General features: G+C 44.4%; 4 protein-coding genes across 8 annotated transcripts in view; 1 reads left to right on the top strand and 3 right to left on the bottom strand.

Annotated features, from left to right (window-relative positions):
* The window catches only part of XB5897957.S (hypothetical LOC495453 S homeolog), a 658,286-nt gene that overhangs the window by 130,625 nt on the left and 501,271 nt on the right, over positions 1–26,390 (top strand).
* Positions 2,837–4,968, bottom strand: LOC121394827 (E3 ubiquitin/ISG15 ligase TRIM25-like). Its single transcript, XM_041566967.1, has one exon. The coding sequence runs from the start codon at positions 4,790–4,792 to the stop codon at positions 3,224–3,226; it is 1,569 nt and encodes a 522-aa protein (XP_041422901.1). The 5' UTR covers positions 4,793–4,968; the 3' UTR covers positions 2,837–3,223.
* Positions 16,548–24,187, bottom strand: LOC108706187 (cytochrome c oxidase assembly factor 4 homolog, mitochondrial). 2 transcript variants are annotated; one of them, XM_041567007.1, is made up of 2 exons: positions 24,077–24,187; positions 16,548–16,932 (listed from the first exon to the last, which is right to left on the bottom strand). In XM_041567007.1, the coding sequence occupies exon 2, from the start codon at positions 16,923–16,925 to the stop codon at positions 16,671–16,673; it is 255 nt and encodes an 84-aa protein (XP_041422941.1). In that variant the 5' UTR covers positions 16,926–16,932; positions 24,077–24,187; the 3' UTR covers positions 16,548–16,670. The 2 variants fall into 2 exon arrangements, with proteins under 2 accessions (XP_041422941.1, XP_041422940.1); XM_041567006.1 differs by lacking the exon at positions 24,077–24,187 and adding an exon at positions 17,762–18,453.
* LOC108718436 overlaps positions 20,849–26,390 on the bottom strand; it is a 68,121-nt gene continuing 62,579 nt past the window's right edge. Inside the window, exons 6-9 of the mRNA XM_041566774.1 lie at positions 25,872–26,111; positions 24,583–24,696; positions 24,077–24,190; positions 20,849–23,139 (exon numbers count right to left, since the gene is read on the bottom strand). Coding sequence (XP_041422708.1) covers positions 21,239–23,139; positions 24,077–24,190; positions 24,583–24,696; positions 25,872–26,111 — 2,369 coding nt within the window. The 3' untranslated portion in view covers positions 20,849–21,238. The remainder of the gene's footprint in view (positions 23,140–24,076; positions 24,191–24,582; positions 24,697–25,871; positions 26,112–26,390) is intronic.

Raw genomic sequence — 26,390 nt, 5'->3', positions numbered from 1 at the left:
CCGGGTCAAAGGAGGACCAGTACCACTACTGAAGAGTGAGTAGATTCCAGGTGTGCAGTGTACTTATTGGAAGCTGGATAAAAGCCTATATCAAATAGGCGTATTCACTCAAGTCTATGCAGGTGCCTCACATTAAGGCTCAGTCCACTAGAGCGGTGGCTGCTTCTTGGGCATTTGAAGCTCAAGCTACACCGGAAGAAATTTGTAATGCAGCAGTGTGGTCTTCACTATCTACTTTTGTAGAAACCCCAGTAGCTCCCCATCTTCTTTTCTGCTGATTCACTGATTCACATGCTCTGTGCTGCTGTCACTTACTGAGCTTAGGGAGCCACTCACAATATACAGTACACATAGAATAGAAATGTCACAATATAAGGCTGATTAGTCATTAATACACATAATTACTACATGGCAGCACAGAAACCAGTGCAATTAGCATCAGAATTGAATAATCAGCAAACCTGTAGCATCAGCTTATATTACAGCCAGGGAAGCTCATTTTCTGCTGGATAATTAGTGACGAGCCCTAAGCTTAGCTTCTCAACAGCCAATCAGAGCCCACTGAGCATGTGAGTGTCACAGACACTTTCCAAGATGGTGACCCCCTGTGACAAGTTTGAAGTCCTGGATCATTGCTGCTATTGACAAGCTCAAACTTTAGCCTCGTGCAATAAGTTCACTATAGAAAATAGGACATTTTTAGTCACATTCAGTTTTAGTGTTTAGTTCTTTAAGCTCTGTGTCCTGTGTATAATTATTGTATCTATTATGTGACTTGTCCTCAGTGTGAGTACTTTTATTTATTGTGATTTTATATGTTGTACTTTTATACATTGTACAGTGTTGCGGCTCCTTAATAGCACTTTACACATAAAGTTACACATACACTCCACCCCTTTTGAACTGCAGACTTGGTTTGTTCCAATGACAGGAAGTTTGAATTGCAGACTTGGTTTGTTCCAATGACAGGAAGTTTGAATTGGAGACTTGGTTTCTCTCAGAAAGAGCGGGAAAATGCTGAGGTGCAGCCGAGAGACAAACACCTCCCCTCAATATTTGCCCAGAGATCCAGACCTTCTGCCCATAGGAATATTATTTGCTACTCGTGGCTCTTGTGCTTTTTCTATATACTGAGGACTCTGGGCACAAAAACATATTTCAGTTGAATGTGTGAGTGATAATAATGTTGTCGTGTGATACTCAGTCACTCAGTACATTGTCGCACTCGGTCTCTTTCTCATGTGATTGTGTTGGAGCAGCTGATTGGTCACTAATGAGACATTTTATATCATGTAAAGAATTCAGGGGACATTGTTGATCTGTGGGAGAGCCAAGTGAAGGGAATTTATATCCATGTTAAATAATAAGGAATGTTCAGATTAAACATAGGAATGATGAGTCAATGAAGTCAATATAAATGATATGTGTGTGTATATATGAAATAATGGATCCCCAGTGGTAACATATAAGGATATTAGAAGTCACACGACTCCCATGTAGAGGACTGAACTGATTTATGGATAATTACTAAATGGAACTACAGGTATGGGATCTGTAATCTAGAAACCCATTATCCAGAAGCAGCCGTGGCATTTGCTTATCTCCTGGTTGTTACTTTATAAACAATGTTGTAAAAGACTTAGTTCCCCAGCAGCAAAGACATGTCTGTAAATCAGCTCCTTGTGTTACATTGTATCAACAGTCTGAACCAGCAGTGCAGAGACTAGAAAGGGACAGACACTGATTTCAGTAGTAATACATATACACATAACTTACACACCATAGAAACATTGTAATGAATGTATATTGCAAAGTTGCTTAGAAATAAATTTTCTTTTATTAAGCAGAGTTTTGCATGTTTAATATTTACAGCAGCACTCAATGATGTATAAAGGAAAAGGAGCCCAAATAATGAAAAAGAATGAGACAGAAAAGGCGGAATCTAAGGAAGATTGGTCTCAGAAGGAAAAGCCTAAATGGTGAGTCTCCTAGTACAGGTATGGGATCTGTTATCCGGAAACCCATTATCCAGAAAGCTCTGAATTACAGAAAAGGCCGTCTTCTATAGACTCCATTTTATCCAAATATTCCAAATTTTTGAAAATGATTCCCTTTTCTGTGTAATAATAAAATAGTCGCTTGTAATTGATCCCAACTAAGATATAATTAATCCTTATTGGAGGCAAAACCAGCCTATTGGCTTTATTTAAAGTTTAGATGATTTTCTAGTATCATATTATCGGTGTGTTATCAACAGATAATATAGACAGCCTGACGCATTTCATGCTCACCCAGCACTTAACCATAGGCACTTAAGTATAGATTTATCTATTTGTACTGTGTAACTTAATATAACTATTCCCCTGTCTGTGTTTATGCCTTGTAAAGTCCTGCGTATAACTGTGCTGCTATATAAATACATGTGTATATACTTTACTCACTGCACTTGCACATGTAACCACCTTTAAGTTAGCATTTAGTTTAGTAGAATGGCTCGTTCTAAGCAACTTTTTAATTGGGTTTTCATCATTAATTTTTTTATCATTTAAAAACTTATTTGCCTTCTGTTTCTGATTATTTTCAGTTTTGAATAGACCCCGTATAAAAATGCTCTGTAAGGCGACAAATGTATTGGTATTGCTACTTTTTTATTACTCACATTTCTATACAGACCCTCCCCTATTCATATTCCAGTCTCTCAATTAAATCAATGTATGGTTGCTAGGGTAAATTGGACCCTAGCAACCAGAGTTTTGAAACTGCAAACTGGAGATCTGCTGAATAAAAAGCAAAATAACTCAAAAACTAAAAATGATAAAAAATGAAAACCAATTGCAAATTATCTCAGAATATCCCTCTCTACATCATACTAACAGTTAACTCAAAGGTGAACAACCCCTTTAAGGAAAACAACAATAATCAGCATCAGTCTTTTCCCTGCTGTGTAGTCACATGGTCTTATATCAGCCAATCACTTGGGACAATCCCCTGACATAAGAGCAGTGTTAATATTTCAGATTGATATGGCATCTTGGCTTTAATATGATCCTGCCCCTATACCCACGTAATATTGTATAACTGACTCATCCCAAGCAAAGTGTTGCTCAGCACTGATATACAATATGCGGCCAGGGGAGGGGCTCTACTGACTGGTTTAGATCTACAGGAATTACACTAATGTATCCTCTGATTAACCTATTCAATTAATAAAGTGCCATAGATACTAACTAATGATTCTCACCCAGGAATCCCTCCCGACCCAGAATGCAGCATGAAGGGGCTCAGTGAATGTGGCAGTGAAGGTGTGTAAGTGTCTGATTGGCTCACTCAGCTCATAAAAGGACAGACGTCCGGCCTCATAGTCCAATGAGATCCTGATTCTCCTGCAGGAAGAGACGTGGGGTAAATATGTCCATTTACTGTCATGTCTCACTGAATATCTGTTATTATTCCATCTGTACAAACACCAGGACTTCTTATTATTCCCAATACAGGACTGACCCCCTCTCCTCTCTATACTGGGATAGGCCACCCCAACCCCCCACTCCCCTGATTCACTGACCTCCACTTCCCAGTAATGTCGCCCTGAGGGGAAACTCCTGCTGCTTAAAGCCTGAGGCACCAACTGAAATCTCTCTGGGGATTGTGGGTAATGTAGTTCTGTTAGTGAGTAGGAAGCAGATTTCCTGTCCCCTGATACAGATACAAGATTATGAGCCGCGTTTATATCCAGTAACAGGTCTGTAGCCTCCTGCCCATAGATCCTTCCCTTTACCCCAGTCCCAATGGCAGCTAAGCCTGTGAGTAATGTCTCTGAGATCAGATCCACATCCAGATCCCCTACAGCAGGGACCTTTATATCATGTCTCTCTCTGCCCCCCTCATTATCTGCAGCTCCATGTGATTCCCGTTCCTGTAGGACAGTGAGTGGATCTGCCATGTTGCACAGCTCCTCAATGTGACGGATCTTCCTGGACAGCTCGTCCTTCTTTATTTCCAGCTGCTCCATCAGATCAGTGAGTGTGAGTGAGAGCTTCTCTTTCTGGCTGGAGATGTCACTCAGGAGTCGCTTCTCTAGGGCTTCCAGCTGTTCCCTGATGTCTCTAAACAGGGCAGTGACTCTCTCTGTCTCACCGGCTGCTTTTTCTGCCACTTCTCTCCTGCGCTCCTGCAGTCTCTGGGCTCCTCTCTCAGTCTCCTCTCTCTCTGGCCTCAGTTTCTCCACAACTTTCCTCAGTGTCTCTTTCTTCTTCTCAGAGGCCTCACTCAGCAGCTCCACCCTGTGGCCCCTGTGCTCTCCGGCCAGACAGCAGGACACACAGACACAGACAGACTCCTCCCAGCAGTAATATTTCAGGGGTTCATCATGGACTGAGCATTTCTTGTCCCCCATGTGCATTGTGGGTTCTATTAAGACGTGTTTCGCTGACTTGCTGTGCATCCTCAGGTGCTTATTACACACAGAAGCCTCACACAGGAGACAGGATTTAACAGCAGGTACATGGGAGTCACAGTAGGTGCAGGGAATCCCAGTGTCCCCCGGCTCGGGCTGAGCAGAAAGGAATGGCTCTGCTATGTTCCCCAGAGTTCTGTTCCTGGGCAGGGCAGGGCGCTCCTTAAACTCCTGTCTGCATTCAGGGCAGGAATAAGGCCCAGATCCCTCCTGGGTGCCCAGCACCCTCCCAATACAGCCCCGGCAGAAGTTATGGGCACACGGCAGGGATACAGGATCAGTATAAATGCTCAGGCAGATGGAGCAGCTCAGCTCGTCTCTCAGATCAGCAGCCGCCATCACTGAGAGCAGGAACAGCAACTGAACAAGAAACGAAACTGAACTTTCCCTTTTATCAAAGACAAACAGCACTTTGTACTCCTGGGAGTTAACCCTCTCAGTTCTGGATACAGTGAGTAACCGGCTCAGAAATATTTGTATCGTTAGACAGAAACTCTGTAACAGTGAGTAAAAGAGGTGAGTGAGAGGAGGGAGGGAGTATGGCAGCTCCACTCATAGTAACTAGTGTGATCTTAATCCTCCCTGGAAAGAAACAAACAAGTTGCAGGTAAGTTGGCAGAGTTGGTTGGTAGTGACTCCCCCAGCAATGCAGTCAGTCAGGGGATGTAATACAGTGAGTAACCAGTGGCCATACAGCTACACTGCAACTACAACTCTCAGCACTGACAGCTCAATGGGGACTGAGTGACATTGGCAGGTTTGTTTTTTCAAAACACATCAGTTAATAGTGCTGCTCCAGTAGAATTCTGCACTGAAATCCATTTTTGCACATTTCTGTTTTATAATTAATTTTGAAATTTGACATGAGGCTAGACATATTGTCAGTTTCCCAGGTGCCTCCAGTCATGTGACTTGTGCTCTGATAAACTTCAGTCACTCTTTACTGCTGTACTGCAAGTTGGACTGATATCACTCCCTCCCTTTCCCCCCAGCAGCCTAACAACAGAACAATGGGAAGGTAACCAGATAGCAGCTCCCTTAAGCTGGCCATAGACGCAAAGATCTGATCGTACGAATCAAGGATTCGTATGATTTTCGAACCGTGTGTGGAGACTCCCGTCATTTTTCGTCCGGCGGAGATCGGTCGTTTGGTCGATCGGACAGGTTAGAAAATTTCTGTCGATAATATCTCTGCATGTATTGCCGATCGTACGATTTTCAGTGGGAGACTGTCACCAGCTTTGGTTGGACATAGATATCATACGATTGCTGTCAGGGGCAGAACATTGCTGATCTGTTCTTTAACTAATCTGACTGGTAAGACTTTGATCTGAATGGTTAGTGGCGGGTCGGGAGATGGGAAAGTCCGATCGTACGATGATTTGTACGATCGGATCTTTGCATCTATGGCCAGCTTAACACAAGATAACAGCTGCCTGGTAGATCTAAGAACAGCACTCAATAGTAAAATCCAGGTACTACTGAGACACATTCAGTTACATTGAGTAGGAGAAACAACAGCCTGCCAGAAAGCAGTTCCATCCTAAAGTGCTGGCTCTTTCTGAAATCACATGACCAGGCAAATTGTAAGGGACCGAAGGCACAGCCAGGAGTAGCAGACCTAGGAGGAAGCACCATTTCAATAGTTCGAAGTACAGGCAAGGGTTTACAAGAAGAGTAGTCAAGTCCAGGCAATATGGTTGGTTCAGGCAGCAAAGGTTAAGTACATGGAAACAAGCAAGGGTCAATACACAGGATCAAGAATAATAATCACAGGAAGTGCACCCAGGAACTCACAAGGAAAAACCTATAGTAGAGCACAGTCTGCAGTGCTTCAGCTTCTTTTATAGGCCTCCTTTGGCACCAAAAACTGACGCAGTGACGTCATGACGCAGGCGTTTTGACGATGGCGTCCATGCTGATGCTGACGCTTCAGCGCTGGCGACCAATCCAACACCGGCGAGTCACGGACGGAGTGACGTCATGACGCGGGGCGTCCTCACGCAGGCGTTTTGACGCTAATGATTCTAAAGCCTTCATTCAAGATCTGCGAACTGTGTTTGATGCTCCTGGCCGGGCAGCGTCCGCCTCTGCACGGTTGTTCCAGATTTGTCAGGGGACTCGTACTGTGCCTGAATATGCTATTGAGTTCTGCACCTTGGTTGCTGAGACGAGATGGAGCAATGAGAGCTACCATGCCGCTTTTTACAACGGGCTCTCTATGCGCCTGAAGGATGACTTCTCCAACAAGGGAGAAGTCATCATTCCAAGGCTTTACCAGTCAAGCGGGTGAGGACATACCCCACTTTAGCTCGCTCAAAAACATACTGATTGGGAAGCAGGGTGAACTGAATTTCGCACTGGTTTAAGAACCCTCTGCACGTCTGAGGATCACCACCGTAGAGTGGAGGCGGCGGAATACGTGGCTCAGAAGCATTAGCATTAGCTGGCACCACCGGGAGGGGAGGCGAAGCTGTAACCGGTGTCCCTGGAATAAGGGCAGACAGTTTCTCTAGGATAGCCTCCAAAGCTTGGCCAAAATGGGTCTACTGTGCCTCATAGATCTCTGCTGGGTCTGCTGTGCTTCATCCACGAAGCCAAACCACTAAAGGCTCTCCCAAATTCGGGCTGAGGTTGTGCCTCCTCAGAGGGGTCCATCACCCTACTATACTGAAAGAGGCCAGGAGTAGTGGACCTAGGAGGAAGCACCAGTCCAAAAGTTCAAAGTACAGGCAAGGGTTTAGAAGAAGAGCAGTCAAGTCCAGGCAATATTGTCGGTTCAGGCAGCAAAGGTTCAGTACACAGAAACAAGCAAGGGTCAATACACAGGATCAAGAATAATAATCACAGGAAGCGCACCCAGGAACTCACAAGGAAGAACCTATAGTAGGGCACAGTCTGCAGTGCTTCATCGTCTTTTATAGGCCTCCTTTGGCACCAAAAACTGACGCAGTGACGTCATGACGCAGGCGTTTTGACGCTGGCGTCCATTCTGACGCTGATGCTTCGGCGTCGGTGACCAATCCGACACCGGCGAGTCTTCTGATGCTGGTGAGATGTCACAGAACTGGGACCAGGAGGAAGCACATGGGGAACATGTATTGCCGTAACAAACAAGGGAAAGTTGTATTGCCGACAATATAAGACTTCCACTCTATCATTCATTTCCAGTCTCATCATCATTTATTTATATAGCGCTGTCAAGCGCAGTGCTTTACTGCAGTTATAGCAAACAGGGAATAAATGGTGGATAACAAACAAGGATTACAGAATACAATAGGGTTAGAAGGACCTAGAGATTAGAGTTTACAAACTAAAAGGTTAGGGTACAATTGAGACATTAGGATTATATAAACATTTTGTCATTTTTGATACAGCAATGATTAATTAAGGTACATCGAATAAGCCTCTTTAAACAGGTGGGTCTTTAAGGAGTACTTGAACGTTTGGAAAAAAGGAGAAAGTCTGACAGCTTGTGGCAGAGAGTTCCAGAGAAAAGCAGAAGCCCAAGAGAATGTTATATCATGTCATTGGTAGGCCCTTGAGTTCAGGGCAGTGCCATTTGGTTTCTGTATATCATTTGTGTACACTTTTCTGAATACTTTTTTTGTAATATTATTAAGGGCCTTTAATGTGAGTGTAAGTAATTTGAATTTGATTCTAGAAGAGATTGGGAGCCAGTGAAGGGACATACATATGGGAGCAGCTGATGTTGAGCGACGAGCTAGATGAATGAGTCTAGTGGCCGCATTTAGAACAGATTGGAGTTGTGAAAGGTGACTTGTTGGAATACCTGTGAGGAGTAAGTTGCAGTAATCAAGGCGGGAGATGATAAGAGACTGAACCAGTGTTTTAGTTGATTCTGAACTGAGATATGGTCGTATTCGAGCAATGTTGTGCAGTTGAATACGGCAAGATTTTGCAAGTGTTTGAATGTGTGAAAAAGACAGATGAGAGTCTAAGATAACTCCTAGGCAGCCTGTGTGGTGGAATGAAAGGTGGTGTTGTTTACTGTGAGTGATATCTGAGGGACAGGGGAAGATCTTGGAGGAAATATGATGAGTTCTGTTTTAGAAAGGTTCAGTTTCAGGTGGCGCTGTGACATCCAGGAGGAGACAGCAGAGAGAGAGTCTGTAACTTGGGAAAGGACAGAATTAGAAAGATCAGGAGTAGACAAGTAGAGTTGGGTGTCATCATCATAAAGGTGATACTGAAGTCCAAATGACTGAATACATTTTCCTAGTGAAGTTGTATAGAGCGAGAACAGCAGGGGCCAAGAACAGAGCCTTGAGGAACTCCAACAGAGAGTGTGAAAGTAGTAGAGTTAGAGAAGGAAACTTTAAAGGAAAGGTCAGACAGATAACATATAAACCATGAAAGAGCTGTGTCCAAAATGCCAGCTGAGTGTAGAATGTCAAGGAGGAGTGTGTGGTCAACTGTGTCAAAGGCTACAGAAAGATCTAGAAGGATTAGAATGGAATAGTGACCTTTAGACTTTGCCAGTAGAAGATCATTGGTTACTTTGGTGAGTGCAGTTTCAGTCGAGTGTGATGGGCGGAAGCCAGATTGCAAGGGGTCGAGGAGGGAGTTGTGAGTGAGATGCTGGATCAGGCGTTTGTAAACAAGCCTTTCTAGTAATTTGGATGGGAATGGAAGAAGGGAGACCGGTCGATAGTTAGTGGGAGAGCTGGGATCAAGGGAAGGTTTTTTGAGGATAGGAGTGATTAGTGCTTGTTTGTATAATGATGGAAAGGTACCAGTAGAGAGTGAAAGATTAAATAGGTGGGTAAGTGCAGGAGAGAGTGTATCAGAGATTGGATAAAGGTGATGAGAGGTTATGGGATCAAGGGAGCAGGTGGTGGGTTTTGAGCTGGCTAGAAGTTTGCTAACTTCATCTAGAGTTGCAGGGGTGAAGGAGTGCAAAGTAGATGTGAGTGGACTGCACGTTGGTCTGAGAGTGTTGTCGGACGGTATGCTCAGCCTAATGAGATCGATTTTTTCATTATAGAAATGAGCAAGGTCTTGGGCGGTAACATTAATAGGTGGAGGAGGTGGAGGGGGGCATAGGAGTGAGTTAAATGTGGCAAACAGCTGCTGTGGTTTGGAGGACATAGTAGATATTAGATAAGAGAAGTATTGTTCTTTGGCTAATGATAGAGCTCGGTTATAGCAGGAGAGCATGAATTTGATGGATGAAGTCAGGATCAGTTGGCGACTTTCTCCACCGTCGCTCAGCTGATCTACTACATCTTCTGAGGTAACGTGTTACACTAGTGTGCCAGGGTTGGGGTTTAGCTGGCCGGCTGTGACGGGTGATAGAAGGTGCAAGGGAGTCAAGTGCTGTTGAAAGGGCATTGTTGTAGAGAGAAGCTGCCATATTGGGACAGGAGAGAGTATTAATATGAGATATGGATTGTGCTGATACTGTTGATAATTGTTGTAGTTGAAAGGCATTAAGGTTTCTATACGTGTGGGTAGAGAGAGATGGTTGTGAAGGTGCAGGTGAAAGCAGTATCTGAAAGGAGAGTAGATGATGGTCAGACAGAGGGTAGGGAGAGTTAATTAAGTTGGATGGGCAGCATGACCCTCGATGTGGGTAGGCGAGTCGGTACACTGAGAGAGACCAAAAGAAGCTGTTAGAGAGAGAAGTTTAGAGGTGGCAGCAGAAGCAGAGTTGTCAATGGGGATGTTGAAGTCCCCTAAAATGAGAGCAGGTGCAGGTAGATTTTGAAACCTACATTTGGGGGAGAGAAGAAATCCCACCCCACCGCCATGACGGCCATCCGGTCTAGGAGTGTGACTAAGTGAGAAGTCTCCATAGCAGAGGCAGCAGGTGAAGCAGTGTCTGAGGGGGAGAGCCATGTTTCAGTGATTGCCAGAAGGTGAAGAGATTTAGATATAAAGAGATCATGGACTGCTGTGAATTTATTGCAGATTGACCGTGCGTTCCAGAGGGCACATGAGAAAGGCAGGGAGGGTGTTGGTTTTATGTGAATTAGGTTTGCAAGATTAGAAGTGCGTAAAGTCTGAGAGACTGGAAAAGACCTTGTTGAATGCCTGAGAGTAGGAATAAGTGAGGGTACAAATGAGTGAGTTGGACCAGGGTTTGGGGAGATGTCCCCAGCTGCAAGTAACAGTAATAATGAGAGTGAGACAAGGTGTGACCTAGATTTGACAGTGTGAGCAGTGTATTGTTTGATGGGATGAGAGGGGATAATAGATTTAACAATACAAGATAGTGTGCTTAGATTGAGAGAGGGTGATGAGAGCAGTGAAGAGGAGATTACAATTTCAGGATAGTTTAATGGATGTTGGAGTGCAGAGGATATATGCAGAAGTATAGAGGAGACAGAGAAAAAGAAGGCAATCAAATTAAACATAGTTAAACAGTATAAACCGGCTTATCTTGTTGATAGAAGAATTGATGAGCAGTGATGTCCAGTGTTTGCTTGGAGATTCTAATCAAACTCTGATCCAACTGCTGTCCAACTCTGTCTAACTCTATATGTTGTACTTAAACTTTCTGTACTTTAACTTGATGGACTTAAGTTGTTAAATCTGCCATGGCTCTCCTGCCATGCTCACCCCTGCTATGCTTCCCCTAGAATGAATGTCCTGATATACAGCAAGAGGGTCACATGGGTGAGGGCCAGCTATTGATTAATTAAGACAAGTTAAACACAGAAGAATCTCTGAGTCTGGTCATCTAACAGACATCAATAGCAATAAAATGGACATACCAAACTATTCACTAAAGCAAGCAACAGATTGCTAGATAAACGTAAACTGATGCATTTTATCATCTACCCCACAATTGAATAATTGGCAATGGTAATACAAAGATTTGCAGCAGAGTTGGATCCAATGATTCTATAAATCTATGCCAGGGAGACCATATTTGCCAATACATTGCACTATTGTTATGATATACATGTGTTAATTCCTCTAATACTCTTATTTCATCCACAGATTTTAACCAGTTATTATACGTAGGGGGATCCTTTGGGTGGGTCTATCGTCCCACTTCTCCCATATAACAAATACTCCTTTTTCCATACCAGGAGGAAAATTTGGATTATATCTTAAGGGTTGTAGCACATATGGTGCTTTCATCAGGTGCAATGTTATTTTGTTCTTATGCCATATTTTCAAGGTTGTTCTAATTAACGGGTGTTGACGCATAGACTTATTCGCTATTTATCATCCCATAATGAATTTTCTAGCGGATAATGGCACCACCCTTGTTTTAATTCACACCAGTCTTTTTCCCTTTCCTTGTCATCCATTTCAATAGTCTAACCAAATGCACTGCTATAAAATATAAGTAAGGATCTGAAACTCCCATCCCTCCTTTTTCTTTTATTTGAGTTAGATGCTTATAACTTAGCCTCGCAGATTTCCCTCCCCAAATGAATCTTATGAAAACCAAGAGATCTTTATGTTCTTCCAGTTATTGATTGTCTTTTGAATGGACGCTAACAATGGGACATAATTATCTTGATATGCTCTTTCTAAAGGTGGCCATAGACTTAAAGATCCGCTCGTTTGGCGACATCGCCAAACGAGCGGATCTTTCCCCGATATGCCACTAAACTGCGTGGCTATATCGGGGGTAATTCGAACGTTCGGCCGTATGGCCGAACGATCGAATTACGATGCGCCAAGCGGCTCCGACGGGTCGGTCGGGTAAATATCCAACCTTCCCGATCGATATCGTGGGCAGATATCGATCGGAATGACCCGTCGGAAGCCGCAATACACGGGCAGATAAGCTGTCAAATCGGTCCAAACGACCGATATCGGCAGCTTTATCTGCCCGTGTATGGCCACCTTAAGTCACCTCTTAGATTCACCCCCAGATATTTAATAGTTGAAAGTGACCATTTAAATGGGAAGTTCTGTTTAATTAGTGTAACTATTTCTTACTTCTCATTAATGTTCATTATCTCAGATTTTGTGTAATTAATTTTAAAATTACATAATTCTCCAAATCGCTTTAGTAAACTTATTATGTTTGGTATTGTTATCACTGGCTTTGTTACATACATCAGTAAGTCATAAGCAAATGCTGCACATTTATATTCTTTTCCTTTTACCCGTATGACTGAAATGTCTGGGTTATTCCTAATATGTGAGAGGAGTGTCTCCATAACCAATAAAAACAGTGACGGGGACAGAGGACATCCCTGTCGTGTACCATTATAGATCAAAATCTTCTGGGACAGAGTGCTGTTAACTTTTATTTTAGCCGTAGGTTTATCGTATAAAGCGAATATTCGATTTCTAAATTGCTCCCCAAACCCAAAGTTTATCAGTGTTTTTCCATAAATGTCCAGGATATCCTGTCCAATGCCTTTTCGGCATCTGTCGTAAGTAGACATGTTGGAATTTGTGATTTTTGTGGCTTCTTGTATTAATGATATGGTTTTTGCTATATTGTCTTTTGCTTCCCTTTTAGGAACGAATCCCACTTGGTCTGAATGTATCAAATCCGGTAAGTATTGTTTCATCCTTTTCCCCAATATCTGAGCATTAAGGGGCAAATTCACTAAGATTCGTAGTTGCGCCAGAGTCCAATTCGCCGCACTTCGCCAGGCATATTTTCACCAGCGCTACGCAAATTCACTAAAATCCGAAGTTGCGCTCAGGGGAAGCGTAAGGTTGCAAAGTTGCGCTAGCATTAATTCACCAAGTAAAGCGAAGTTACGCTAGCGATGCTTAATTTGCATACGGCGCCAAATTGAAGTTACAATGGAGGTATATGTAGCATCACTACACAAGACTGGGAAACCTTCAAAACAGCAAATAAAATTTTTATTTTGCCCTACACATGTGCCCACTGTATAGTTAAGTTACCATGACTCAGGAAATGTAGGGGGGAAGGAGGGGAGCCCCAAAAAAAATTTCGATCTTTTTCAGCCTATCACCCATAAAAAAAGAAAAAACGCCAGTGTTTTTTGGGACTTAGAAATCTTTTTAACTTTTTTGGAAGCAATCCCTATCTACTCTATTGCACTTCGCCTGGTCTGAGGTGGCGAAGGAAGTCTGGCGTAAAAGGTAGCGTTCAGAAAAATGCGCACGTCAGTGAATTTGCGTAGTTACTTCCGTTGCGCAAATTCGGCAGGCGTAAGGGTGTGAAGTAACACTAGCGAATTTACGCCAGCGTCCGTTAGTGAATCGGCGAATTAACAAAAATGCGCTACGCTAGCGAATTAACGCTAGCGTTAGGCGCTTCGTCCTTTAGTGAATTTGCCCCATAGTTTCATGTCTATATAAAAGAAATGGGCCTATAGTTAGAGCAAAGTTGTGGGTCTTTATCTTGTTTCGGTATAATGGTTATTTGTGCTTCCTGAGCCTGTATATAAAACCCGTTTTTTTCTGTGATAGAGTGAAAATATCTATATAATAGCGGGGTAATATCCGCCTTAAATATTTTAAAAAATGATGCTGTACAGCCATCTGGGCCTGGGCTCTTTTCCAAAGTTATTCTCTCAATTGCTTCTTCAATTTCTTTATATGAAAATGGTGCTTCTAGATCTAGTGCTTGTTCTTGCGCGAGGGGCTTCAAATTAGCATCTTTAATAAATTTCTCCATTATTTCCAAATTTTTTAATGGTTGATTTTTTTCTTGTATTTTGTATAATGACTGATAATACGCCTCAAATGCCTCGGTTATCCCCTTAGCGTCGTAGTGAATAACTTTCTTGCCATAATATTATTCGGAGTCTGTGATTGTTTCAAAATTCTCGCGAAATGTTTGTTACACTTATCACCAAATTCATATAAATTTTGTTTAGTTCTTAAATAGGCCTTTTTAATTTTATGATTGAGTAATGACTTCAGCTGCATTCTCTTATTTTCCAATACCAAAAAGGTCTTACGCGCTATTGTTTCTTTGTGTGCCTTTTGTAGTTGTGAAGTTTCCTCTAGTAAACTCGTAATCACTTTTTCTATCAGATGTCCTCTCAAACGCACTTTAACGTTTCCCATAATGTTGTTGGATTGGTATCTGGTGTGTTATTGTTATGGATTATTTGTGTGATCCACTCATGTATCCTGTCCCTGTTTTCCTCCTCGTGTAATAAATATTCATTTAGTCTCCAATTAAACTCTGGTTTAGAAACCCCTGGTATAGTGTATCTTACTATCAATGGTGAGTGATCTGATACAGTAGAACTTGCTATATATGCGTGTGTGAATAAATGTGTCCATTGTTGTGATGAAATTAAGTATCTAAACTTGATATTGTTTTGAAAAAAATGTGTGTAATCTTTTTTCTGGCAGGCTGCTGTTTTTCCTTCTCAATGTAACTGAATGTGTCTCAGTGAGACCTGGATTTTACTATTGAGTGTTGTTCTTAGATCTACCAGGCAGCTGTTATCTTGTGTTAGGGAGCTGCTATCTGGTTGCCTTCCCATTGCTCTTTTGTTAGGCTGCTGGGGGGGAAAAGGGAGGGGGGTGATATTACTCTAACTTGCAGTACAGCAGTAAAAAGTGATGGAAGTTTATCAGAGCTCAAGTCACATGACTTAGGGCAGCTGGGAAATTGACAATATGTCCAGCCCCATGTCAGATTTCAAACTTGAATATAAAAAAATCTGTTTGCTCTTTTGAGAAATGGATTTCAGTGCAGAATTCTGCTGGGGCAGCACTATTAACTGATTCATTTTGAAAAATGTTTTTTTCCCATGACAGTATCCCTTTAAGCATTAAATTGAAGTCTCCTCCCAAGATCACTAATCTTTCTCTAAAATGTTCTAATATCTGTAGAAAATGAAGCATAAAATTACTCTGTTTACTGTTTGGAGCATAAACATTAGCTATTGTACACTTCTGGTTAGCCAGCATTCCCTTAGTTAACCAGTACCTTCCTTCAGTATCACTCCTATTTTCTAGCATTTTAAATGGCAGATCTTTATGAATAAGTGTCATAACTCCCGTGGCTTTCTTATCTGGATTATTGCTCATAAATATTTGGGAATAATAAGTTTAACACTGGTATATGATTTTGTCTAAAGTGAGTTTCTTGGAGCAAAACTATTTCAGCTTTATGCTTCTTACATTCATATAGAACCTTTGCTCTTTTAATCGGTTCATTAATCCCATTTACATTTAGCTAAAATACATTACACATTCCGTATTTGCGGGTTCAGTCATAAGTATTGGGGGCAATAGGCTTTGAATTTTTACACTTCACTTTCAGCTCTTTGTATATTACCCTGGACATAAAGGGAAAAATATAAAGGTACAAAAAACGTTTACAAAAACCAATGGGTTTCACAGAGGCAAAACATTTCCAAAAAATAGGAAAATGAAAACACATTAAAGGGATACTGTCATGGGGAAAAATTTTTTTTTCAAAATGAATTAGTTAATAGTGCTACTCCAGCAGAATTCTGCAATGAAATCCATTTCTCAAAAGAGCAAACAGATATTTTTATATTCAATTTTGAAATGTGACATGGGGCTAGACATATTGTCCATTTCCCAGCTGCCCCAAGTCATGTGAATTGTGCTCTGAAAAACTTCAATCACTCTTTACTGCTTTACTGCAAGTTGGAGTGATATCACCCCTCCCTTTCCCCCCCCCCCCAGCAGCCAAACAACAGAACAATGGGAAGGTAACCAGATAGCAGCTCCCTAACACAAGATAACAGCTGCCTGGTAGATCTACAACACTCAATAGTAAAAACCCATGTCTCACTGAGACACATTCAGTTACATTGAGAAGGAAAAACAGCAGCCTGCCAGAAAACATTTCTCTCCTAAAGTGCAGGCACAAGTCACATGACTGGGGGCAGCTGGGAAATCGACAAAATGTCTAGCCCCATGTCAGATTTCAAAATTGAATATAAAAAAATCTGTTTGCTCTTTTGAGAAATGGATTTCAGTGCAGAATTCTGCTGGAGTAGCACTATTAACTGATGGGTTTTGAATAAAACATGTTTTCTGATGACAGGATCCCTTTAAGGCGCGCTAGCTGCCTGGTACTCTTACCCAGGGGCTGACTGTTGCTAACTGCGGCTCTAGTGGCATTTCCACTATTTTTATCCTAAATAATGAGGCAAAGTGTTAGTTTTCCATTAGGCGGAGGTGAGTAGGAAAGGGTAAGTTTATTGCACACACACAATTATTATTACACAGCAGTATAAAATGCAGGCGTCTCATTGGCCAGTCAGTCAGTGCAGTTGGGCAGTACAGCGGGGCACTTAGGAGTTCATGTGCTGCTGCTGCTGCTGTGCCTCAGTTTGTGCAGTTGTGCTGCCCGCTGCTGCTGATAGGCTTGCATACAGTCCTTAAAGCTCTGCACGTGTGTCTGGCATTTCCTCCAGTCCTGCTGCTCCGCCATGCATTCCTGTACAGCGTAATGAGCCCACGCGCACCCTGTCCGGCCAATCATGTGCTCCAGGGGGTCCTCTTCATCGTCCGCCTTTCGGCTGCGGTTATGGGGTTGAGGGGTGGGAGAGGACATCTTATCTCTGTGAGAGAATGAGTGACACATGCTGAGATCCCATCATATCATGGACTTGGCTCCCAGCTGGGAACGCTTGGCTAAGGATTCTGGGAGCAGCTTCTACTAATTCAGCTCATGTATTTGCAGCATATTGGGACATAGAGTTGTCAGTAACAAGTCTCTTGCCTGTAACCTTGTGCTCCCCAGTATATGTCTCACTGTTATATGTGGCTATGGGCTCAGTGCTCCCTCCAAACCCCATATCTCCATTCACCTGCTGTGAGCAGCAAACAGACGCCCGCAATAGAGACCCCACAAACATTACAGCTGGGGGTGTAACAGAGCCCTGATACAGGGGAGCCTGTGCCCCAAAATAATCAGCTTTGTAACTGACCCTTATTATCTGCCCGAATGTAATCTGGAACAGACACATTGTGATCTGGTTGCTAGGGTCAGTCCCCCTGGCAACAGTAGTATAAAATAGATTTCTATACAACCCCAGCCCTGTGTATATTTTATTATATATCAATATCAGTAATTGCAAATGATTTCCATATATTCCATTGCTGGGAAGTCAATAGATGCAGCACAGTAATGGAGAGGGAAGATAAAGACAAGGGAAAGTATTGTGGGATATTGTATGTATGACATATAAACGGACTATTAGTATATTACTAATAACTATTGCTGTGGGAGCAATTCCCTGCTGTGTGAGTGACTGTGTGAGTGAGTATGTGAGTGAGTGAGTATGTGAGTGACTGAGTGAGTGAGTATGTGAGTGAGAGATATAGAGACACTGCAGAGTTGTTACTATGTGGCCTGTGTCTCCTTCATCCGACTTATCCCTCATGTACCTGATCTCTCTCCGTCCCTCTGATCTCCAAGCTCAGACCTTCAGCTTCACTTCCTGCTTCAAGCTGTAGCCCCGCCCCTCACGCAGGGTATTGGCTCACCCCTCAGACGTCTCTGTTACCGGAAACACGTATTTAGGGGGTGGAGTCAGAACTGTGGGCGGGCAGTAGTTTCTCCTCACGTTCGTGATTATGTTGCAGACGGGAATGTGGATAGCGCGGGGTATTGAGGCTGAGCTGCTTGTGGGACTCGGCCGTGACGGAAACAGAGCGGCAATAATACGTCCCACCTGCCCAACACTGAGGAGTCGAGTTTGGGAATGAGGAGCATTGGGAAGTGTTTGCCAGTGACTAACTATAGCCGGAGCCCTGCTACATCCGCCTCTATTCTCCTTCCTTCTCTAATTCCGGCTCGAACTCCCTCTAAAGGGAAACTGCTCGCTCATTGGTCGAATTCCCAGGACTGACCCCTGCCGGCTCCTGTAGTGAGGGAAGTGCGGGCGGAAGTGTCAGTGACGGGCAGTTGTGCTTCTTGTGTTACACTTGTGCCAGTGTCCCGGCTGTGAGTAGAGAGAGAATATTCACTAGAGGAGCCGACACTGAGCTGCCCGAGTGCTGCACTTGTCACTTCTGTTGCCTCACACATAATAACCCTCCTCTTGTTATTGTCCCTCCAGCAACGGAGCACTCTCCTATTATTTACTGATAATCACTCCTGATAATCACTCACGCCCTCCTCTAATCATTGGCTCGTTAACTTCCTCAGTCCCGCCCTCCTCTAATCATTGGCTCATTACCTCCCTCAGACCCGCCTTCCTCTAATCATTGGCTCATTACCTCCCTCAGACCCGCCTTCCTCTAATCATTGGCTCATTACCTACATCAGACCCGCCCTCCTGATCATTGGCTCATTACCTACATCAGACCCGCCCTCCTCTAATCATTGGCTCGTTACCCCCCTCAGTCCCGCCCTCCTCTCATTATTGCCTCATTACCCCCTGCAATGACACAATGTTGGGGTTTCCTACAATAAACAGCCTCTTATGGCAGGAAAGCTGAACTTGTTGGGGGGAGGGGAATCATCACGTGACCCTCAGTAACTCTTATGATTTTAATGACCTTTAACTGCTAATTGCAGATGAGCTGATTTGCATAAAGAGACGCAGACCAACTGCATGTCTGTATTACATGTTCAGCACAGCCGAGCTACAGGCCCTGATCACCTGGCGACTTGGAATGTCCTGCAGTCAGCGCCGGCCTAATGCTGCAATAAGAACTGACAGTTGGACCGTGGATTGGATGAGTTGCTCTTATACTGACACCTATAGAATTAAGGGAAGTGTTGCCTCACCTGTGACTTATTCACTAATGAGCCTCTAATTGTCACAGTCACGTGTATTGTGTCACTTATGGGGCAGGGGGTGCAGCCCAAAGGGCAGTTAAGGGGAGAGGTAGGAAGATGCCTGTGTCCTATTGGTTGTACCCAGAAGCACAGTGCTATGCAGCTAACCAATCACAGCTTTGCCTTCAAAAGGGGGCGGGGGAAGTATTTATTATAATGTGAAAATGACCCTTTTCAAGTGACCTCTGTTTTTATCTGTTTCTGCACAACCTTAGGCTTCTATTGCTTTTGTGACCAATCAGACGCTTGCTCTTATTATCCAGACCTGCCCTCTGTTAGTCTGAGGAGGAGGCGGCAAATGTGGGGCCCTACTGTTTATCTGGGAATATTCAACTCCTGTATTTCAGGGGTCCCCAATCACCGGGTGCTGAACAATGAACGCGGTGTGCTGAATTGGTCCCCCCCCCCCTGGAAAAAATTGGATCTTTTTTGGTCCCGGGTCAAAATAGGGTTGGGGACCCCCTGCTGTAATTAATGGTCATGTTTATAAGCACATGATTGGCCCCTATGTAAACACGTCTCCTCCAGTACTGATGTGTGGGACGTCCCAAAACTACAGGTCGGACCAGTTCAGGCGACTCCTTAACAAAATCTTCAGCTCGCGGGCGGCTCTGGACTGAGCTTTTCTGCTCCTTCAGTTTATAGTCTATAGTCTGTATGTGACCTGCCAATACATGAATTGTCACAGGTTCCTGCATTGCACCCCTGAATATAGTGTCACCCACATCAGGGAATAAGCACAGGGTGACCAGCGCCTCACTCCAAACCATTAACCCAGTGCAACCAGGCTATTATGGAGGTGGATACTACAGACATAGGTTTTATATCCCCTTTAAATGAGAACTAAAGCCTAAAAATGAATGTGGCTCAAAATGTCCTATTTTCTATAGTGAACTTATTGCACGAGGCTAAAGTTTGAGCTTGTCAATAGCAGCAATGATCCAGGACTTCAAACTTGTCACAGGGGGTCACCATCTTGGAAAGTGTCTGTGACACTCACATGCTCAGTGGGCTCTGATTGGCTGTTGAGAAGCTAAGCTTAGGGCTCGTCACTAATTATCCAGCAGCAGAAAATGAGCTTCCCTGGCTGTAATATAAGCTGATGCTACAGGTTTGCTGATTATTCAATTCTGATGCTAATTGCACTGGTTTCTGTGCTGCCATGTAGTAATTATGTGTATTAATTACTAATCAGCCTTATATTGTGACATTTCTATTCTATGTGTACTGTATATTGTGAGTGGCTCCCTAAACTCAGTAAGTGACAGCAGCACAGAGCATGTGCAGTGAATCAGCAGAAAAGAAGATGGGGAGCTACTGGGGCATCTTTGGAGACACAGATCTTTACTGCTAAAGGGCTGTGGTTGCCTTGGGCTGGTACAGAAGCACAAAACATCATGTACAACATTTCTACCTACTTCTTTAGTTAGGCTTTAGTTCTCCTTTAACATAGATTATGTACCCCAAACTCTAGTGATCAGGGGGATCTTGTTGTGGGTCTCCGTAACATCTGAACAACTTACTGACCTTATTATACACCTTGTTCCATAGGTGTGACCCCCTTTCGAATAGTAAGAGCTACATCTGTGGGGCCCAATAATCCCCTTGTGCTTATGTGAGGGGCCCGGGGGCAGTGATTGGCATCTCTTTCATGCCCGTTAGTTTAGGTACCAGTGAGCAGACAGTGAAATACTTAAGAACTTTATTTCTGTAGGAAGCAGAAGAGGAGGATCATGGGCAAGTTCTTGGCCCCGGGCAAAACGGTTTCTGCGGGGTCCATAAAACCTATTAAAGTGCCATCAGGATGCCCAGGATACCAGTCATGTCTATGGAGCCTGCCCCTTTAACTGCAACCCATTCTATAGGGCGTAACACTGCTGCTGTAATGAATACTTCCCCTTTACTTTCATTGTGTTGGGCTTTCTGAGCCGAGGTATTATCTGCATGCTCTATTTCTCTCTCTAATCCAACACTGAAAGCAACTGTGATCCTCACGGTAATAGGAGGCAAACACTGATCGAATGATTCTATCCCGATCAGTCTATCCCGCTCATTCTATCCCGCTCATTCTATCCCGCTCAGCCTTGTGGTGCTTCTGGAGAAGGAGGCTCCTGTAGGGGGAGGCTGAGCTGCAGTCTGTGGCTTTCCTGCAGGAGGCTTTTCTCAAACTCCTCAAAGGTGTAACGTCTCTCCCCTGTGTGACTCCTCTGGTGTTTCTGGAGGTGGCTCTTCCGTGAAAAACACCTGCCGCATTCCGTGCACAAGAAAGGTCTCAGGCCCGTGTGGACGTTCATGTGCGTGTGAAGGTGACTCTTAGTGGGAAAGCTCTTGCCACAGTCTGGGCACTGGAAAGGTCTCAGGCCAGTGTGAACATTCTGGTGTCTGTGAAGGTGACTCTTGGTAGGGAAACATTTGCCGCAGTCTGTGCAGGTGAATGGTTTCTCCCTGGTGTGAATATTGTGGTGCCTGAGAAGGTGACTTTCTCGGAAGAAGCTTTTCCCGCACACGGAGCAAGAGAAAGGCGTCACCCCTGCATGAATATTCTGGTGAGCTTCCAGGTAACTTTTGGAAGAGAAGCTGTTCCCACATTCGTTACACATGAATGGTTTCTCCCCAGTGTGAGTCCTCCGGTGGCTGTGGAGGTGGCTCTTCAAAGAGAAGCACTTCCCACATTCTGTGCATGCAAATGGTTTCTCCCCTGTGTGAGTTTTCTGATGGTTTTTCAGGTTGTTGTTTAAGGAGAATCTTTTCCCGCACTCTGCGCAGGCAAAGGGTTTCTCCCCGGTATGTATCTTCTGATGGTTGAAGAGGTTCCACTTATGAGAGAAGCTTTTGCCACATTCTGTGCACGTGAATGGTTTCTCCCCCGTGTGAATCTTCTGGTGATTGAGAAGGTTGCTCTTATAGGAGAAGCATTTGTCGCATTCTGTGCAGGTGAACAGTTCCTGCCCTGAGTGAAGTTTCTGGTGGCTCTGGAGGTTGCTTTTCCGAGAGAAGACTTTGCTGCACTCTGAGCAAGAGAAACGCTTCTCTCCTGTGTGAGGCTTGCGGTGTTTTTTAAGAGGAGCTTCTCGGTGGAAGCTGGTGCCCAACTCTGTATCGGTGAGAGTTTTGTCTGCAGTGTGGATCTTACGGTGCCTCTGAAGGTGGCTCTTTCGTAAGAAACGTTTCCCACACTCGGGACAAGTGAAAGGTTTCTCCCCCGTGTGGATCTTCTGGTGTCTCTGAAGAAGGTTCTTTAGGGAGAACGTTTTATTACATTCTTGGCATGAGAAGATTTTCCCCGACGTGTGACTTCTCTGATGGGCATTACAGAGTTTCTTTGTAGAGAAGCTTTCCCCACATTCTGTGCATGAGAAGCGCTTCTCCTCCGTGTGGATGTTCTGGTGTCGGCGGAGGTGACTCTCCCGGAAGAAGCTTTTGCCGCATTCTGTGCATGTGAATGGTTTCTCCCCCGTGTGAATATTCTGATGAGCATGAAGGTTGCTCTTGGAAAAAAAGCTCTTGTCGCATTGCGTACAGGTGAAACATCTCTCCCCCGTGTGGACCTGCTGGTGGTTACAAAGGTTCCTCTTAGAAGAGAAGATTTTTCCACACTCTGCGCAGGGGAATGGGTTCCCCCCTGTGAGGATTCTCTTCTGAACTTGCTCACAATCTCTAGTTATAAATGGTTTCTCTTCAGCAAAGTCCTGGCCCTCGAGGTCGTTGTCAGATTCCCCGCAGAGGTGAGTGAGGAGATCCTTGTGTGCAGAGAACCTGACCCCACATTTATAACAGATAAAACCCGAAGCTTCGGCCTCCTCCCAACTGCTGAATGAGTCACAGTCTGAGTCACTCTCTGCTTTGTACTGCGCAACCTCCCCTGCAAGCTCTCCGGCACCCTCAGTTGTAGCCACAGAGAAATCGGCCACTTGGGAACCTTGATCTGCTACCGACTGTCTGTGTGACTGCCATTTCCACAACTGGTTATCACTGCCGCCTAAACACAAGCACAGGAGAGAATCAGCCACACTAATCCCACATATCACTGACACAATAACCTATTCCAGGCTGTCACTCAATCCATGGTCTGGTTGCTACGGGACCCTAGCAACTACATATTGTGAACGGGAACTATCGTGAAAATGAACATTTAATAGAAGCTTCCTTATACTGAAGTAAGAAACTTTCTAAATACAATCAATTTAAATATTCTGCATTGTTTCTGAAATAATCAAGTTTATATTCACTATTCCTCTCTCAGCATCTGTTTCTCTTCATTCTCTCTTCATGCAGCAGTTGGGTGTCAGATATTCATTGACAGTTAGATCCAATGTATCTTATAGGGGGGCTCCTTTTGCCTAGAAGATGTATTAGAGCTCACTCAAATAACTGATTCCAGTACAAACAAAATCTAACAAAATAACTGCCTTTTGCACAAATCCTGCATGTAGAGAGACATGATGTCTGGTGAGTTTAATAGAGTGACCTCTAATACATCTTCTAGGCAAAAGGAGCCCCCCTATAAGATATATTGGATCTAACTGTCAGTGAATATCTGACACCCAACTGCTGCATGAAGAGAGAATGAAGAGAAACAGATGCTGAGAGAGGAATAGTGAAGATAAACTTGATTATTTCAGAAACAATACAGAATATTTAATTGTATTCATAAAATTTCTTATTCCCATAAGCTGAAGCTTATATCAAATTTAAATTTTCACAATAGTTCCCCTTTAAATTCCAAAACAGTTAATCATTACTGGGGTGAGACTGGGTTCACTTACTCAGGAGGAGGTACTGGGAAGCTGCTTAAATGTCTGTTCTACCTGTTCCCTGTGTAATCCACACATTTAAAGGGTAAATTGACTCAGGTGGCAAATGGAGGGAGATCCCTAAAACTGTTGATGTTACTGAGAGACTCCCTGGCTACTTACCCCCATCAGCAAATGGTCCTGCCAGGCTTTCCATTGGGTTTGGATCATCTTCATAGTCTGGTTCTTCTTCTTTGATCTTTATCTGTAATATCTCTGATTCCATCAATGGAAAATCTGCCAGTAAGGAACAGACAGTCAGAATCTGCTCAATGTGTTGCCTCCACTTCAGAACCTCCACTAGTATTTACTTGCTATAAAATATGTGCCACTATGTCTCTCTTGGTTACGTGATGCCAATCTGCCCCAGTACTTACCCAGGGACTGAGCTCTGACTCTGGAATCACTATCTTAGGGGGAGGGGCCTGTCTGGTCATGGGGAGGAGAACAGCCACAAGCAGCAAATACAGAGAATCCGACTTCTGTACCAGGTAAATCAATGGGAGGACATTGGATTTACTTCCCCAGGATAAACTTCCTCTGAGAACTACAGCGAGTGTTTTATTTGTATTCCTCCAGCAAAGCTGAGCTCTGTGTAACCACATGTGTCCTACACAAACGTTACTCACCGGCCCCAGGAACGGGATCCATTTCCCTCTTTATTGTGTCCAGAGGATCCTCAGTGTCCGGCTCTTCATTCTCCCATTTCCCCTCTAACCTCCTTGTTTCCATCTCTGGAGAACCTGACAGCAAGGAACACAAACCCACCATATAAAGCTGCCTGTGGGGATCCCCCCTCTCATATCACTACAATAAATACATGTTGTACTGGGACCAGTTTATCCCCCAGTCCCACAGTCTCCCCTCTCTATCAGTCCCTGCAGCAGGATTAACCCCCAGTCTCCCCTCTCTATCAGTCCCTGCAGCAGGATTAACCCCCAGTCTCCCCTCTCTATCAGTCCCTGCAGCAGGATTAACCCCCAGTCTCCCCTCTCTATCAGTCCCTGCAGCAGGATTAACCCCCAGTCTCCCCTCTCTATCAGTCCCTGCAGCAGGATTAACCCCCAGTCTCCCCTCTCTATCAGTCCCTGCAGCAGGATTAAGCCCCAGTCTCCCCTCTCTATCAGTCCCTGCAGCAGGATTAACCCCCAGTCTCCCCTCTCTATCAGTCCCTGCAGCAGGATTAACCCCCAGTCTCCCCTCTCTATCAGTCCCTGCAGCAGGATTAACCCCCAGTCTCCCCTCTCTATCAGTCCCTGCAGCAGGATTAACCCCCAGTCTCCTCTCTCTATCAGTCCCTGCAGCAGGATTAACCCCCAGTCTCCCCTCTCTATCAGTCCCTGCAGCAGGATTAACCCCCAGTCTCCCCTCTCTATCAGTCCCTGCAGCAGGATTAAGCCCCAGTCTCCCCTCTCTATCAGTCCCTGCAGCAGGATTAACCCCCAGTCTCCCCTCTCTATCAGTCCCTGCAGCAGGATTAACCCCCAGTCTCCCCTCTCTATCAGTCCCTGCAGCAGGATTAACCCCCAGTCTCCCCTCTCTATCAGTCCCTGCAGCAGGATTAAGCCCCAGTCTCCCCTCTCTATCAGTCCCTGCAGCAGGATTAACCCCCAGTCTCCCCTCTCTATCAATCCCTGCAGCAGGATTAAGCCCCAGTCTCCCCTCTCTATCAGTCCCTGCAGCAGGATTAACCCCCAGTCTCCCCTCTCTATCAGTCCCTGCAGCAGGATTAACCCCCAGTCTCCCCTCTCTATCAGTCCCTGCAGCAGGATTAACCCCCAGTCTCCCCTCTCTATCAGTCCCTGCAGCAGGATTAAGCCCCAGTCTCCCCTCTCTATCAGTCCCTGCAGCAGGATTAAGCCCCAGTCCCACAGACAGTACAGGAGGAGGAGGAGGAGGAGGAGGGAAAATGACTTACCCAGTAGATCAGGTTGAGATGTGAGTACAGGGGATGGGAATATCAGGAGAAGAGAGTTGCAGGGAGTTACAGGAAGGAACAGGAAACAGTCCCTCAGTGAGTCACATCTCGGCTCTATCAGGACAGTGTAGGGAGAGAGGAAGCAGTAGATTTTAGCCCTGCCTCCTCCATCCTGTCCCAATGATGTAACGCTGTTTGGGATCAGCCCACAGAGTCTGGACCAATAGAACTTGCACTGAAGTCACATCTTGCAATAAGGAGGAGCGCCGCCATATTGTTGGTTGGCAGACAGCCTTATGAACACAGGGATTGTGGCAGAGAGCGGCGAGAGACTGAGTTTTCCTGTCACAGTCACGAGTAACTCTGCGTCTGACTATAATGGAGCGCGTATATAAATGATATTGTCATATTTATAGTTGTTATAACGCCACACACTTCTGCCCTCACAGCTTCCCTCCAGTGTAAAGTACTGGCAGAATCTCTCTCTGCCCTCACACAGCGCCATGTTTGTTCCTGTTT

This window comes from Xenopus laevis, chromosome 6L (assembly GCF_017654675.1).
Source record: "Xenopus laevis strain J_2021 chromosome 6L, Xenopus_laevis_v10.1, whole genome shotgun sequence".
NCBI lineage: Eukaryota > Metazoa > Chordata > Amphibia > Anura > Pipidae > Xenopus > Xenopus laevis.
This window is presented reverse-complemented; position numbering and strand designations above follow the sequence as displayed.